The 17,012-nt window shown below is 43.9% G+C and overlaps 1 protein-coding gene across 1 annotated transcript; it reads left to right on the plus strand.

The window, feature by feature from the left end:
* Window positions 1-488: 488 nt before the first annotated feature.
* LOC124545770 (endocuticle structural glycoprotein ABD-5-like) lies at window positions 489-13,010 on the plus strand. Its single transcript, XM_047124716.1, has 3 exons — window positions 489-503; window positions 8,550-8,695; window positions 12,788-13,010. Exons 1-3 carry the CDS (start codon window positions 489-491, stop codon window positions 13,008-13,010), a joined length of 384 nt encoding a protein of 127 aa, XP_046980672.1.
* The last annotated feature ends 4,002 nt before the right edge of the window (window positions 13,011-17,012 follow it).

Genomic DNA, 17,012 nt, shown 5'->3' on the forward strand with positions numbered 1-17,012 from the left:
TCATGTGAGAAAAGAGCAAGCTGAGCTTCACACGAGAATTGCTAAAATAGCTTTCCGTCATACTGAATCGTGAAGACGTCGGAGAAGAAGTGTAAAGGTAACAACTTTCCATCCTTGTCCAGTCCACGTAGTGTCACTCCTTTAAAGAGCTCGTTTTTGATGGGACGTTAACCTTCCTTTTCTTTCGTCCTTGCTCTCCTCCTGCGAGAAGTACTGTTAGTCTTCAAATTATCCTAGGGTAACGCTGTGCGTAATTACGTCCACGCCGCAACACTTTAATTCAGTTGCGTAACAGTCTGTGGAACACAGAGACGGTAGAAAGTCGAGGGCTCTGCTCTGCGACCAGCGCTGCAGAAACCTAGCGTAACGGTGGCAGTGACGCGCCCTAGGGGCGTCAAGCGGGTGACTGGCGGCGCTATAAGAGACGCCCCGTGTTCTCGCGACGCACACTTGTGTGCCCCAGTCCGAGGCGTCCAGGAGTCGCAGGGATGAACGTGATCACGGTAAGTTTTACACGACTTGGCTGGTCTCCAATATCGAGCGCAGGCTGTCGAAGTGGTAGAGTAGCCTTACATTTTCTCGTTTCTTCTATTTATAGCGGCCGTTAACAATTGTTGGTAAATAACGCAACCTGCCACAAATACTTGAATCCATTAACTAATTTCGGTCTATGAGCCCCATCTCCTGATGGCTAACTATTCCAAGCCGTTCGTCAGCACCATGCACTCCACGTGAATATCTGAATATTTCGCGCCACTTTACGTGTTTTGACACTGTACCACACAAGCGGCTCGTAGTAAAATTGCGTGCTTAAGGAATATCCTCTCAGTTATGTGACTGGATTTGCGATTTCCTGTCAGAGAGGTCACAGTTCGTAGTAACTGACGGAAACTTCCAGGCAGATTAAAACTGTGTGCCCAACCGAGACTCGAACTCGGGACCTTTGTCTTTCGCGGGCAAGTGCTCTACCATCTGAGCTACCGAAGCACGCCTCACGCCCGGTACTCACAGCTTTACTTCTGCCAGTATCTCGTCTCCTACCTTCCAAACTTTACTGAAGCTCTACTGGCAGAAGTAAAAGCTGTGAGTACCGGGCGTGAGTCGTGCTTCGGTAGCTCAGATGGCAGAGCACTTGCCCGAGAAAGGCAAAGGTCCCGAGTTCGAGTCTCGGTCGGGCACACAGTTTTAATCTGCCAGGAAGTTTCATATCAGCGCACACTCCGCTGCAGAGTGAAAATCTCATTCTGGAAACTGACGGAAAGTCATCGAGTAAAACAGTAGTGATTTCAGGCGTTTCCCAAGGTAGTGTTATAGACCCTTTGCTGTTCCTTATCTATATAAACAATTTGGGAGACAATCTGAGCAGCTGTCTTTGGTTGTTTGCAGATGACGCTGTCGTTTATCGACTAATAAAGTCATCACAAGATGAAAACAAACTGCAAAACGATTTAGAAAAAATATCTGAATGATGCGAAAAGTGACAGTTGACCCTAAATAAAGAAAAGTGTGAGGTCATCCACATGAGTGCTAAAAGGAACTTGTTAAACTTCGGTTACACGATAAATCTGTCTAATCTAAAAGCCATAAATTCAACTAAACACCTAGGTATTACAATTACGAACAACTTAAATGGGAAAGAAGACATAGAAAATGTTGCGGGGAAGGCTAACCAAAGACTGTTTTTTATTAACAGGACACTTAGAAAACTTAACAGACCTTCTAAGGAGACTGCCTACACTAAACTTGTCCGTCCTCTGTTAGAATGCTGCTCCGTGGTGTGGGATCATTACCAGATAGGACTGACGGAGTACATCGAAAAAGTTCAAAGAAAGGCAGCACGTTTTGTATTATCGCGAAATATGGGAGAGAGTGTCACAGAAATGATACAGGATGTGGGCTGGAAGTCATTAAAAGAAAGGCGGTTTTCGTCGCGACGGAATCTTCTCACGAAATTCCAATCACCAACTTTCTCCTCCGAATGCGAAAATATTTTGTTGACGCCGACCTACATAGGGCGGAACGATCACCACGATAAAATAAGGGAAATCAGAGCTCGTACGGAAAGATAAAGGTGTTCATTCTTTCCGCGCGCTATACGAGATTGGAATAATGGAGAATTGTGAAGGTAGTTCGTTGAACCCTCTGCCAGGCACTTAAATGTGATTTGCAGAGTATCCATGTAGATGTAGATGTAGAAACTTTTTGAACTTATAATACGAAAGTTAGCTATCTTATATAGTAATGTAACAAAAACAGTCAATCAAGATGGCAAATGATTTTTTATGGCGTTCGCATAGACTTTTCAGGGCTGAAAGACAAGCAACTCTGCGTGAAACAAACATAGAAAACGATGCGGCACGTAAGACGAACGTATACATTGGACGGTACGGCGAAATGTGATGTTAGTGAGAAATGGCAGCAGACGACCGACGCGAGTGCCCTTGCTAACAGAACGATTTTGTCCGCAGCGCCTCTCCTGCTCTCATGACCATATCGGTTGAATCGTAGCGCCGGCCGCTGTGGCCGCTTCAGTCTGGAACTGCGCTGCTGCTACGGTTGCAGGTTCGAATCCTGCTTGGGAATGGATGTGTGTGATGTCCTTAGGTTAGTTAGGTTTAAGTAGTTCTAAGTCTAGGGGACTGATGATCTCAGATGTTAACTCCCATAGTGCTCAGAGCCATTTGAACCATTTTCGTTGAATCGTATACACAATTTCTGTTGGTAAGAGCTGATGGTAGTGTTCGAGTGTGGCGCAGACCCCATGAAGTCACGTACTCAAGTTAACAACAAGGCAATGTGCAAACTGGTGGTGACTCCGTAGTGGTGTGTTCTGTGTTTACATGGAATAAACTGGGTCCTCAACTCCAACTGAACCGATTATTGACTACAATTAGGCTACTTGAAGACCATTTTCAGCCATTCACAGACTCCATGTTTCCAAGCAACTACGGAATTTTTATGGAAGACAATGCGCGAAGTCGTCCGACCATAATTGTCCGCAATTGGTTTGGAGATCATTCTGGACAGTCCGAGCGAATGATTAGGCCACCCAGATCGCCCGAAATGAATCCCATCGAACATTTAAGGAGCATGGTAGATAGGTCATTTCTTGCACAAAATCTTGCACGGACAACACTTCCGCAACTACGGACCCATGGCTGACTATTTCATAGGTGACTTCTAATGAGCTGTTGAGTCAGTGCAACGTCGAGTTGCTGCACTAAGTCGGGCGAAAGGAAGTCCGAAGCTATATTAGGAAGTAAACCGTGACTTTCGTCACGTTATTGTAGTAGATCTTCTTCCGTCTTAGTTTGGTCCTTGTGCCTTTTAGGACGTTACATGGACTGCTGCAGTACAAACAGCACTCATATTCTAAATAAATTAGGGTGTGACACACAAAATTCTATTTATTGCGGGTATAAACGTAAGAAAGAACTTACCATGTCTGTCCGAGAGCTTTCGAGACTGCACAAAAGTTAGGATCGTGGTTTTAGTGCTTCATGTGTTCCACATAGTCTTCTCCTACCTGAATCCAATGCATAGGACGTTCATACAGCCTTGTGAAGCTGCCTAAAATGTCCTTCTTTGGGATGTGACTCATCCGCGCCTTCATCGGTCTTGACGAACCGTTAAGAGACTCATTCTGCATTATGTTGTTTTGTGGTAGACTGTTATTGGTAACAGCAAAGCTCATCAGCCTGATGATTTTTCCACAAAAGTAGTCGTCGCCTTTTGCGCTTCAACCCAGTCGCGGCAGTTGCCCACTTGTCGTTGGTTTCGAGGGCAAACGTTCCAAACACTTTCCTGTTCTTCCGGAACCTTTCTTTACATTTTATTTAGAGATGCTCCGTAGCGATTTATGACATGACAATGACGATCCATTGCGGCTGCTGGTCCACTATTGAACAATGCTCGCTCCCAGCTGACTTGTCAATGCACATTTGTTGTTTGCAGTTGCTAGTTCAAGTGGCGTTAAAGGACAGTGATATTACATGGAAGAAGTTGAATAACAGAGCGAAGGGCAAGGCGCATGGTTCAAGAGGGATAGAAACAGAGGCAAATGGCATAAAACCGGTGGCCCTATAGGAAGACCAAATCACAAGAGTGACGGGAGCAGACGAGTTAAGGAATGATCCAGAAGAGAAGCAGTAACAAAAGTTCGGCTTGCTGAGGCGAGCTCAGTAACTTAAAACGTGAACTAGTCAACCCTTCAAAAACTGCCAAAGTCGACTGTTGGTGAGCCGATTTTGAAGTGTAAACGCTGAGGAATAACCACAGATAACAAAGAACAGGCAGACCTCATGTACTGACAGGAAGGGAGTGTCGAGCCTTTTGGAGAGTAACTGTAAAAAAATCGCATGAAATCAGCGAAAGGAATCTCTCTTGAGTTCCAGGAGAGTGACTGCGCCAAAGTGTAGAAACGACTGGGATATAACGGGATACCAACGCAAGCTGTACATTTCTGTACCCCACTGGACAGTAAGTAACGGGAAACGAGTGATTAATCATGTTACACCCTGAGTTTCGCGAATGTTGAGAACTATTATTCCAATTTATATGGTGCCATAAGTCAAATACAGAGGAGGTGGAAAGAATGGGGCGAGTTTCAGGGTTATAGTGTGGTCCCCTTATTGTGCCTATGAAAACGGTATGCGCAGAATGATATGAACACATTTTACCGCGATATGTACCGTGTACAGTAGAGGATGATGACTGTATTAGCACGAGCATGCAACTTGTAATAAAGTAGCATTGGTGAGGCAACGTTTTGTGGACATTAACGTTGTTGGAACAGAGTGACCTGTCCAGAGTCCCAGCCTGAACTCAACGGAACACCTCTGGGATAAGTTAGAAATTCGACTTTGCTCCAAACCCTTGGGTCCAACGTCAGTACCGTCTTTGGTATCGTTCTTGAGTAATAATGGACTGCCATTCCACCACAGATCTTCAGACATCTCATTGAAAGCATACCCAGAAGCCTTCGAGCCGTCATGGTAAATGCGGAAGTGGGGTCACGCTGTTTTAATGTCCTGCGTACTTTTGATCAGACAGTGTACTTTTAAACTGGTCTGTGAATGTTTCAACCACCTAGACATCCTAGAACGTGTGTAGCCTTAGATTCAAAGGGAGCAGAATGAGGCCTATGAAGCTTGAAATGTATTTTGCAACCGAAATAATTGAAAATCCCTTGAATGTGCAAAAGTAAAACAAAAAACTTCGTTGGGATCATACCTGTCAGAAAAATTTATTGTGGCCGTGCTGATCGGATCCAGTATGTGAGAAGGGTCCCGTGGACGGCGTATTGCAAATTCTGACTAATACCAACCACGTATAAATTGTGCTTGCCAGCATACGCTGAAGGATTAGGTGGATGCCTGCCTCCTGAAGGAATGTGTTTACTAGGTGAGTGGGTTGTGCTCGCGCATCATTGTGTTGACAGACAAATGCAACGCCGAAAATTTGACTTTAAGGCTGGGAGTGCGCAGCATCAAATCCAGATTATGCACAACCATGAATCTAGACTGCGGTTAGGGGCGTTCTCCATACATACATAATGTTGGCATAAAACATGATTGAAGAATCTATCTATACCCCTTAAGGACACGGAAGAGACCAAAAGGATCATGTGGTGGTGGTGGTGGTTGCACACTCTTTGTGTCGACACAATAGTTCTCACCTACTGCTGCGCACTTCTGCGTAACAACGAGCTGTGTTTGTCTTCAGCTGGCGCTGTTCATCTCCGAGGAAAACTACGAGGCATATCTTCAACGTTCTGTACATCACTCCAACAGTTTAATGTTGAAAACAACGTCGCTGTTTGCGAATTAACATGGCAACACCCCTTTTTTGAGGTAACGCGGCAATGCGTGAACGGTCTAAGGTTGGAACAACCATTGCAGACATCCTCACAGACGGAACAGTGTTCGGAAGTTGCTCTGTCCGCTCCACTACTGAAGTCAAAGAGCTCTACTGAATTACACCGAGGAGGCAGATTTGCTTCCTTTCATCAAGGATTCCATGTGCTGAAAGGAGTATTGAGAAATTGGAAAATCAAAACCGTTTTCAACTGTTACTAGAGTTTACTCTTTCTACATTTCTTATACGTCCGACATTCACAGTGAAATAAATACTTGTTTCAAGAGCAGATTATTTGGCTGTGTAATTATACAGCATCCTTCTGCACGTTTTCGATATTTCATCTTCTCTTCACAACAAGTCTCGTTTTCCGCGCTACTCGTGTGTGAAATGAATGAGTTGTCTTGCTTCCGTTCTATAGCTTTCCTTTACGATGTAGCCGGGAGCGTTCTGCAAATGTGTATTTCTATTTAAAGCCAGAATCTGGATGCTTAATATTTGACTAATGCTGCCTAATTCTTTTAGAGAGATGTAAAAAACATAACTAAAGGAAACTTTGAACAGGATGGATAAGCGGTAGCTCATGGTAAACGAAACAATAACTCACAGAGAATAGTAAAATCAAAGAACATCAGGTAACTTGGTGAAACAAAGGAAATAATGTTGTAAGGGAGAGATGACAACGTCGTACCGACTCCTAATTTGTACCACTGCTATAAAATTCACGTCTCTTGTGGTATTGGACAATTAGTGAGGTTAGCGTAAAATACGTGCTTCTGGGATTGTAGTATCACCTGTCAGTTGAGGAACAGATCGCCTGAACACAGCGTCAACGTTGTTGTAGTTTTAGTCTCACATTTTGTGAATGTGGCATAAGAGAATTGTTGTTATAAGTGGCAACGTAATGTCTGGGGGGGAGGAGATTAGTGTTTAACGTCCCGTCGACAACGAGGTCATTAGAGACGGAGCGCAAGCTCGGGTGAGGGAAGGATGGGGAAGGAAATCGGCCGTGCCCTTTCAAAGGAACCATCCAGGCATTTACCTGAAGCGGTTTAGGGAAATCACGGAAAACCTAAATCAGGATGGCCGGAGACGGGATTGAACCGTCGTCCTCCCGAATGCGAGTCCAGTGTGCTAACCACTGCGCCACCTCGCTCGGTAACGTAATGTCTGAATGTACTTGAGATAAACTTTATTTTCCGACGGACATGTGTCTGTATTTCTTGTGGTTCGTTTGTAGGTAACTGGCTAACAGAAAATGGCGTCGTTGCCTATAATGAGCGGCTATAATTTTTCGATATTGTAGCAGTACAGTTTAATAAACTTTCTCTTGTATGACCTTTAAAACATGCATTCAGCGTTATTAATCTAACATAATGTTTATAAATGACATGGTGAATTTAATAATGCTTTCTTTACCCTACGATATTAATTAAATAATTATTTTGTATTCCAGTACGAGTAGGAGGGCGTTAGGGAAGTGAAGTACAAATGAGTTACATTTAGCTCTAAAAGTATACCTAAATATCGGGAATTAAATCAGTGTGCACGCATATAAAATAAGGTAAATGCTTAGAATGGAAACCAAAATTCAAATAAAAACTTAAAATTTTTTGACGGTGTTTAAGTGATTTCCAAAGAAGCTGAAAACGAATTGCAAGACCATTTTCTGTCATTTGAAGAGATGATGCGTCCGACATTGTACAACGAAACAGACTGCCCCATAATTTCAAAATAAATGAAGCAATTGCAGGTAAAAAGTGGGCTGAAGCGGTCCATTCAAGAAATATCGCCAAATCGGAGGGAAATGATGGAAGCTGGAAGCAAAACATCAAGGTGCAGTCAACATGCTTATAAGCCGACAAGAATCTCATGAAAAATGCGGGATAACATGAACAAAGACAGTGTTTTAGGGACTGTACGGTGAAGACACCACAGAAACTCGTTAGAGAGAGCAGTGATATAGCTATGCGTGTGAGGAAGATCAAATGTAAGAAATGATCAGATGCATGACACGCAAAATGTGGGTTCATGCAAGTATTGGGGGACTGGGGCAGGAGTGAAATAGCTATACTGCAATGAATGAAAATAGTGATGTAAGAACTGAAATAGTGAATATTTCCCTAAACTAGACTAACACATATCTTAAAACTAAGGAATAATTTTATAACGGGGAGGGGGGTGGGGTGGGTGGGTTAGGGGTTGCAGCTTATGCATCTACTGGAAACAAATTACCAATCTTACCACTTAGAGATGTTTAGAATCCCATTCTTTAAATAAAATACCTAGATCAACATCCTGCAGCTAAGGATGGATTGTTTAAACAATTTTGTAACCTAGTGCTTAGCCTATAGTAAATAAACTCTTAAAGATGGTACAATTTAGGCATCTTACCCCTATATTGCGTGGTCCAGTAGGGCCCAAACGAAATGATAATAGTAATACTAATAATAATAATAATAGTGATAATATTAATAATAATCAGATTTCCTAGATGCAATGTGAGAGAACATAAAGAATAAGGAAGTGCATTTTGTATCGCTAGTAATACTCGCAACTTACGTTGCCCCTGTTCGCAAGTATTACGTTACGTTATCTAATATGAAAAGTACAGTAATATTCTTTCTTGTAAGACCGTGACTTGACACGCTCGGTTAGTGTAGCTGTTATTTTGTACGTATCTTTCCTTCCAGTTGCTGCTGGCTGCCGCGGCGCTAAGTGCTGCCTTGGCGCAACCTCAAGGTTTCGCTGCGCGCTTCATTCCTCGGGTCGCCTCCAGGCTCGCCAGTGTTATTCAGGAGTTCAACAACTTCAATGGCATCGACCCGTGGCGTTGGGGGTACTGTATTTGACTGTTATGTTACATATATTTCATCATCGACTAAAAGTGCATCTCATTATTGCTGTCTGCTTGCTACCATATTATTTCCCAAAACTTTTCTGTGGTTTTTCCTTTATGGGGAACAACTATTACGGTTTAGACTAGTGTTAAATAACGCAATTGGAGAACGTTCACGGTATTATTTGGAAGGAGAAAAGAGAAGGCTCTCATTCAGAGAAGTGACGCAGTACCATGAAACTGCGCTAGCTGTTGAGTGGAAGTTGTTCTTACCCTTGTTTGGAATCCAGATTCAGGATTTCGGTGGTGTGGTGAACCAATTCAGCCGGAGGTCGATACGGTGTTTTTGAAAGAAACACTCTTCCCGTATCCTTCTCTAATAGGCGCTGGTACTTCGTCTATGATATTCCTACCCTCAACATCGGTAGACGTGGAAGTCACTGGAGACAGGGCATAAGTCGAATTTGGCAAGGGCATAAGTCGAATTTGGAAAACGTTTAAAACTAAATATACAGGCACTGCATTCAAACTACCTGGTTCAGGAACAATTGCTTCGTGATATATTACCCGTGTTAAAATGGACCGTAACAATCCGGCGAATGGTCCGGACACTTAGATGATGTGGTAAAAGATACCGAGCAGCATAAATAGCACACGCCCATTGGGCATTTTGGTAACAATAGCCATACATCAACAGGATATCCACAATTTACCAATTGTGGAAAAGGTCGACATCGTGTTGATGTATGGCTATTGTGATCAAAATGCCCAGTGGGCATGTGCTATGTATTCTGTTCGGTATCCTGGACAACATCTTCCAAGTGTCCGGACCGTTCGCCGGATAGTTACGTTATTTAAGGAAACAGGAAGTGTTCAGCCGCATGTGAAACGACAACCACGACCTGCAACAAATGATAATGCCCAAGTAGGTGTTTTAGCTGCTGTCGCGGCTAATCCGCACATCAGTAGCAGATCATTTGCGCGAGAATCGGGAATCTCAAAAACGTCGGTGTTGAGAATGCTACATCAGCATCGATTGCACCCGTACCATATTTCTATGCCCCAGGAATTGCATGGCGACGACTTTGAACGTAGTGTACAGTTCTGCCACTGGGCACAAGAGAAATTACGGGACGATGACAGATTTTTTGCACGTGTTCTATTTAGCGACGAAGCGTCATTCACCAACAGCGGTAACGTAACCCGGCATAATATGCACTATGGGGCAACGGAAAATCCACGATGGCTGCGACAAGTGGAACATCAATTACCTTGGCGGGTTAATGTATGGTGCCGCATTATGGGAGAAAGGATAATTGGCCCCATTTTATTGATGGCCATCTAAATGGTGCAGTGTATGCTGATTTGCTACGTAATGTTCTACCGATGTTACTACACGATGTTTCACTGCATGACAGAATGGCGATGTACTTCCAACATGATGGATGTCCGGCACATAGCTCGCGTGCGGTTGAAGCGGTATTGAATTGCATATTTCATGACAGGTGGATTGGTCGTCGAAGCACGTTCACCGGATCTGATGCCCCGGATTTCTTTCTGTGGGGAACGTTGAAGGATATTTGCTATTGTGATCCACCGACAAGGCCTGATAACATGCGTCAGAGCATTGTCAGTGCATGTGCGAACATTACGGAAGGCGAATTACCCGATGTTGAGAGGTATGTCGTTACACGTATTGCCAAATGCATGTGGTTGACGGAGCATTTGAGCATTTATTCCATTAATGTGGTATTTACAGGTAATCGCGCTGTAACAGCATGCTATCTTAGAAATGATAAGTTCACAAAGGTACATAATCACATTGGAACAACCTAAATGAAATGTTGAAACGTACCTACTTTCTGTATTTTAATTTAAAAAACCAACCTGTTACCAACTGTTCGTCTAAAATTGTGAGCCATATGTTTGTGACAATTACAGCGCCATCTATCACAAAACGAAAAAAGTGGTCCAACTAAAAGTTTCATATTTCTTTACGTACTACACGAATATGTAATAAAAATGTGGGTTCCTCTTTAAAGAAACGCAGTTGATTTCAGTTTGACCTATGGCAGCGCCATCTAGCGGGCCAACCATAGCGACATCTGGTTTCCACCTTCAAGCTAGACAAGTTTCGTTCTTTGTAGTTTTTCGTTTGATGCTTATTTCGTGAGATATTTGGCCCGGTCACGATCAATGGACTACCCTGTATATGTATAATATGTATATGTATGTAGTTGTATGTCTGGAAGAACAGACGGGCGAGGTGAAGAAATAACTCTAAGTTAATTCTCTGAACACAAATTGCTTGACACCAGCTGTTTCAGGTGCAGATCTGCTACCCAATAGCGACGTACGAAAATCTGTGCTGGATCGAGACTCGGGGCCGGATTTCCCTCTTATTGAGAGCAGTCGCTTTAACCACTTCGGCTATCCGTGCCCGAACGGGACAGCGAGGAGTCGAGACCAATTTAGCTATCTTCGTGTTCAGACAGTGCGTTACATGGAAGTTTGGATCGTTCCGGGGACCGCGAATGGATAGCCGAGGTGGTTAAGGCGACTGCTCGCGATAAACTAGAAATTCGGTTTCGAGTCCCGGTTGAAGTGGGGTCTTAGGTTGCAGCGGCAGGAAATAACTATCTCGACATGCAAAACAAATTATCAGCGCAATGCTTCCTTTAATTACTTTAATTTTCTCAATGGAATGTGATTATATTAAGTAATCTGAATTAGTATAAATTCAACTTGAGTGTGAGGACGCCAGAGAAACGCGAGTAGGCTTCGAACGAGATAGGTGGATCTCGGAGCTGAGCTCTTATTGTAGTCGTTGGTGAGCCGAGGCAGATTTCACGGACTATCAGTCGTGAGCTGTCAGTTAGCGTGGCATTATGAAGATGGAGGCAATGTCACTTTGTAATATGTATAATTGCACGTTCTGTTCTGAAGTTAATGTTTACAGTGTGAAAAGACTGAAAGAAAGTAATATCACCCGCTAACTGAAACTAGTAGCAAAGCGAATTATACGACCTGTTCTTATTGATGTCATCATGCGTCCATTTCAAGGTTAGAGTATGAAATCTCAAATAAAACTATATCTATTACATCACTGTGACGTTCAAGCTTCCATTTTGTTGATTTATTAAAAAGTCTGCACATTACTTCAATGTTATGGGAAATTTTGCGAATGTGGTTTTCTAAAATAGTCTTTCGACGTGTCCGAAAAGAGAAATTTACCGGTATTGACTACTGGATGTCGACATGGCAGTTTATGTGAAAGCCACTCAAATGTAGACTTTAGGCCAGCTTCGATTGCAGAAACATATTTGAATAATTTGTAGTAGGAACAGGAGAGGAAAGAAAGCGATTAAAGAACAGACTGGAGCGAAAGGCTATAAGAGAAATTAGATGCAGTTGGTGGTAGTGGTGACTGAGGGAGGAGGATGGGGGCGGTGTGAGCCCGCATCTCGTGGTCGTGCGGTAGCGTTCTCGCTTCCCACGCCCGGGTTCCCGGGTTCGATTCCCGGCGAAATGCCTGAGTACATTCAGTAATGCTCAGTTGTTTGAAAATCATATAACGTAAGCGGTTTACCAGCACAGTAATTCATTAATTTTTCTAAGGGGACGTTTCAAGGTCACTGACAATTCCGATGAAGCAGATCGATAGAAGCTTTCGCTTTTATGTTAGAGGTGTAAGGTAGGGAGGAGTGGTAAGGGTTATTCATATAGTCTGACGTAAAATCGTCGCTGCCTCGATTTGCTTGGCAAGTAAATGCTGTGACTTTTATCTATCAAGCTTGTGCTTTCGTTTTATAAGTACGGCCCACTACTCGCCTACGTGCCGCAATGTTACCGGGGTTCAGCGTATCGACGATTCCCAATATGGGTGCGGTAAAGACTCACTTAAAACGACCGTCCAAGCATCAGATTCAAAGTGTGGGGACGACCGGCACGACCTCTTTTGCCAGGAAGCTTGTGCGTGCGTGCGCGCGCGCGCGCGCGCGCGTGTGTGTGTGTGTGTGTGAGCAATATATTGCAAAGTACTTAGTGTTGAAGTGGACCAGTATCGTGTGTGTGACAACTCCCCATTTTCAGGTACACTCGCGAGGACGCGACCACTCGTGAGGAGGAAGGGACCGTGGAGAACGACGAGCTGAAGGTGCGGGGCTCCTACATGTTCGCGACTCCGGAGGGCACGGTGCACAAGGTGGGCTACGTCGCCGACAAAGACGGCTACCGCGCGTCCTCGGAGCCGCCAGACCAGCAGCTGCTCGACCGCCTGGGCACGAACGCGGGACTCACGCTCGTCGGAAAGTGAAACGTGTTTCTGGATGCCTGGTAATGTTCCTTTCCTATGGCTCTGAGATGTGACCTGAGCAAAGACTCCACGCCATGAGCAAAACCGTTTCCTGTCGGACTGATCTTCACGAAAGACTGCAGGACTTTACATTGATCAGTAACAAGCCACGATGTAGTTACAGTGAACTGGCTGATTAAAATCATGTAATTCTTATAGATAACGATGTTACTTAAATAGAAACTATGAGGACAAATATCAGGAGGGCTACCCCGAGATTAGAACGAACTCTCGATCATCAGGATTTAATACAAAACAGTGTACTGTTTTGCACTGTTGAGTCAGTTCTGTAAGCAGAATCTCCCTGTGAAACATCCGCAGGTCGGATAGTTGATTACTTTATTTTTCTGAATGTATCAGTGTGTCGTAAACAGTGCTTCGGGGTATGTTACTGAAACGTCTACATGTCAACAGTTAGTACACGTTAGCCTTTCCCCCAATTGACGTGATCGAATAAGCCATGTAGCAGAATTTCCCACTTACATTGATAATTGTGGGCAAATGTTACTGCCATCTTGGTGTGATATGGAGTTTGAACAGCGGTTCAGCATCGCCCTGCCAACGGCCAATACTCAAGCACTAATGAGTGAGTGTTCTGTCCTACGTTCAGGTGTACTGAACCTGGTTGAACATTTACTCCTACACCTTTGCAAATACGGTGATGACCCATTGCTGATGGTATGATTCGACAATTTCTTGGCGATTTTCTGTGCATCATTATGGTAGTTCAGTCTAATGAAGATACTACATCAGCACCGGTGCCATCCGCAATTTACATAATCACTTTATCCAGTCTTTGACTACCAACACCCCCTACTTGCAAACATTCTACCCAGAAGGAACTCAGTCCCGCACAAACTGCATACGGAAACATGCATATGGGTATAAGATTCTATTTAAGTCCGGTTTGCTTTCCGAACAGCCCATTTCCTTTGGTACTGTGTGAATGTCATCACGTCTTTTTGCTAACATGAATATTCGTCAATTCTGAAGGAACGCTGGCCATGTATTATCGGAAATACCTATTTCTGAACCCTTATATGAAAGTTTTCGGTTCCTTTCTTGTCACAAGTTGCTGTAATTTATTGCTGTACTTGCTGTTCATCCAGTACTCTATACCGTTGTACGTAAATACTTTCAGTATCCTATACTCTCAGAGACGAAAAACCTCATTTCTGGACACTGCAATAAAAGTAATTATGTTATTATTATTATTGTTATTAATATGTAAATTATTTATTATTCTTAAGTCACTCAGGAAAATAATAATTTCAAATATATATATATATATAAATAAAAAATAAAACAGTTCGTTTTATTTGTTGTGTACCACACGTTTTTCAACCACTGACACAGATCACCGAAAATTTCGAGCGATATTGTAGGTGCAAACAACAAAAACTATTGTGTAAAGTTGCACTGAGGCATGGACACTTGCCGGGGTGTTACATACCAACATTAATACTATTAAACAAACCAACGTCATTGTCAGTTGCACTCATAACCACCGATTACTTGGTTACTGAACCAGCGTGGATTTCAAAATGCTACGTTTTTATTCAAAGTCATTTCGTGACAGGTTTCAACAGTGTGAGAAGAATACCATGAATGAATTCAATTCTGTAACCAGTTTCTGGATGCTAAGTTCGTTGAGGCGACCGCTCGCTTAATGTGTGAAATCCGGGTTCGAGTCCCGGTGCAGCACGGATCTTCACGGTCGTCATTCCCTTACACAGCTGACGATTGTTCGTGTTTCGCAACTACAGATGCACCTCATGCATTCGGGTGAATTAGAAAATGATTCTGCACGAAGTATCGAACCCTAATATCCTCCCCAAAAATGAAAAGACCAGAGCTCCAAATGGATGACACCATTTGAAGTCAGGGAAGTTTAAATGAAAACTTTCAGTTGCGCGATGCAAACCAAGAAAAAAACTATGCAGGAACTACAGGATGTTCGTGAACATATTTCAAACACCTACTACAAATGCGCTCATACTGGACGCAATGAATCTTACCACACAGGAAAGCTACAAGCAAGCAACCATTTTATCACACTGAAAAACACACGTTCCGCTACACTATCCGGGACCTCAAGTACTTTTTCAAACCTACGACCCAGATTTTGTAATGCGGCCGGCTGGATCTAACTGATCATCACAGCCAGAATTCAACGAATATTTTCTGAATACCCCAAAGTCGAACCCAATAAACGCAGACAGTAAATTGGATAAAGGACTTCTTCTTCGCACTAAACCTGGAGTAACCAACAAATGAAATAAGAAATAGCGAATGTGGCAAATAAAATAGTTAAAAACAGCGAATGTAACAGTCAGATGTCTAACTTAACAAAAATGGTTCAAATGGTTCTGAGCACTATGGGACTTAACATCTGTGGTCATCAGTCCCCTAGACCTTAGAACTACTTAAACCTAACTAACCTATGGACATCACACACATCCATGCCCGAGGCAGGATTCAAACCTGCGACCGTAGCGGTCACGCGGTTCCAGACTGAGGCGCCTAGAAGCGCACGGCCACACCGGCCGACCTCAAACTTAACAATGGGAAGTCAGGTTCGAATGACAGCCGTGTAAGTAATAGATGCATTGTTACTTATCGTAAAAATGACACGTTAATTTGCTGACAGGTAAAATTAAAAGATACTTACACATTAGGTATCAGCCACAGCCGTCATCAGAGAAAGAGAGAGAAAAACATTTCACTCACAGGGAAGCACACCTCAAGCACACATGACCAAGAAGTATGGCACTGATGGAACTCGTAAGTCTTGTAGTAGATAGTGCTTATTATGAAGCACACATCGATGTAGCTCAGGGACGTGGAAGGAGACAAAACTATCAAGGATCCGAGTTCAATAAGTTTACTTTTATCGTGAACTAAACGTCATTGATTTACTTCTCTAATAGAAATTAATCACAGGTAAAAGTATCTTTCATTATCTGATTATATAGTCTTTGGCCTAGCAACCTTAAAGGGACTTCAATTATACACACCTGGAAATTGAAATAAGAACACCGTGAATTCATTGTCCCAGGAAGGGGAAACTTTATTGACACATTCCTGGGGTCAGATAAATCACATGATCACACTGACAGAACCACAGGCACATAGACACAGGCAACAGAGCATGCACAATGTCGGTACTAGTACAGTGAATATCCACCTTTCGCAGCAATGCAGGCTGCTATTCTCCCATGGAGACGATCGTAGAGATGCTGGATGTAGTCCTGTGGAACGGCTTGCCATGCCATTTCCACCTGGCGCCTCAGTTGGACCAGCGTTCGTGCTGGACGTGCAGACCGCGTGAGACGACGCTTCATCCAGTCCCAAACATGCTCAATGGGGGACAGATCCGGAGATCTTGCTGGCCAGGGTAGTTGACTTACACTTTCTAGAGCACGTTGGGTGGCACGGGATACATGCGGACGTGCATTGTCCTGTTGGAACAGCAAGTTCCCTTGCCGGTCTAGGAATGGTAGAACGATGGGTTCGATGACGGTTTGGATGTACCGTGCACTATTCAGTGTCCCCTCGACGATCACCAGTGGTGTACGGCCAGTGTAGGAGATCGCTCCCCACACCATGATGCCGGGTGTTGGCCCTGTGTGCCTCGGCCGTATGCAGTCCTGATTGTGGCGCTCACCTGCACGGCGCCAAACACGCATACGACCATCATTGGCACCAAGGCAGAAGCGACTCTCATCGCTGAAGACGACACGTCTCCATTCGTCCCTCCATTCACTCCTGTCGCGACACCACTGGAGGCGGGCTGCGCGATGTTGGGGCGTGAGCGGAAGACGGCCTAACGGTGTGCGGGACCGTAGCCCAGCTTCATGGAGACGGTTGCGAATGGTCCTCGCCGATACCCCAGGAGCAACAGTGTCCCTAATTTGCTGGGAAGTGGTGGTGCGGTCCCCTACGGCACTGCGTAGGATCCTA

Source organism: Schistocerca americana, chromosome 8 (genome assembly GCF_021461395.2).
Source record: "Schistocerca americana isolate TAMUIC-IGC-003095 chromosome 8, iqSchAmer2.1, whole genome shotgun sequence".
In the NCBI taxonomy this organism is placed as follows: Eukaryota; Metazoa; Arthropoda; class Insecta; order Orthoptera; family Acrididae; genus Schistocerca; species Schistocerca americana.

What these genes read in the sequence shown, in the direction of transcription:
- LOC124545770 (XM_047124716.1), top strand. An exon ending in ATCGACCCGTGGCGTTGGGG is followed by an intron (nt 8,696 to 12,787) that starts GTACTGTATTTG and finishes CCCCATTTTCAG; the next exon opens with GTACACTCGCGAGGACGCGA.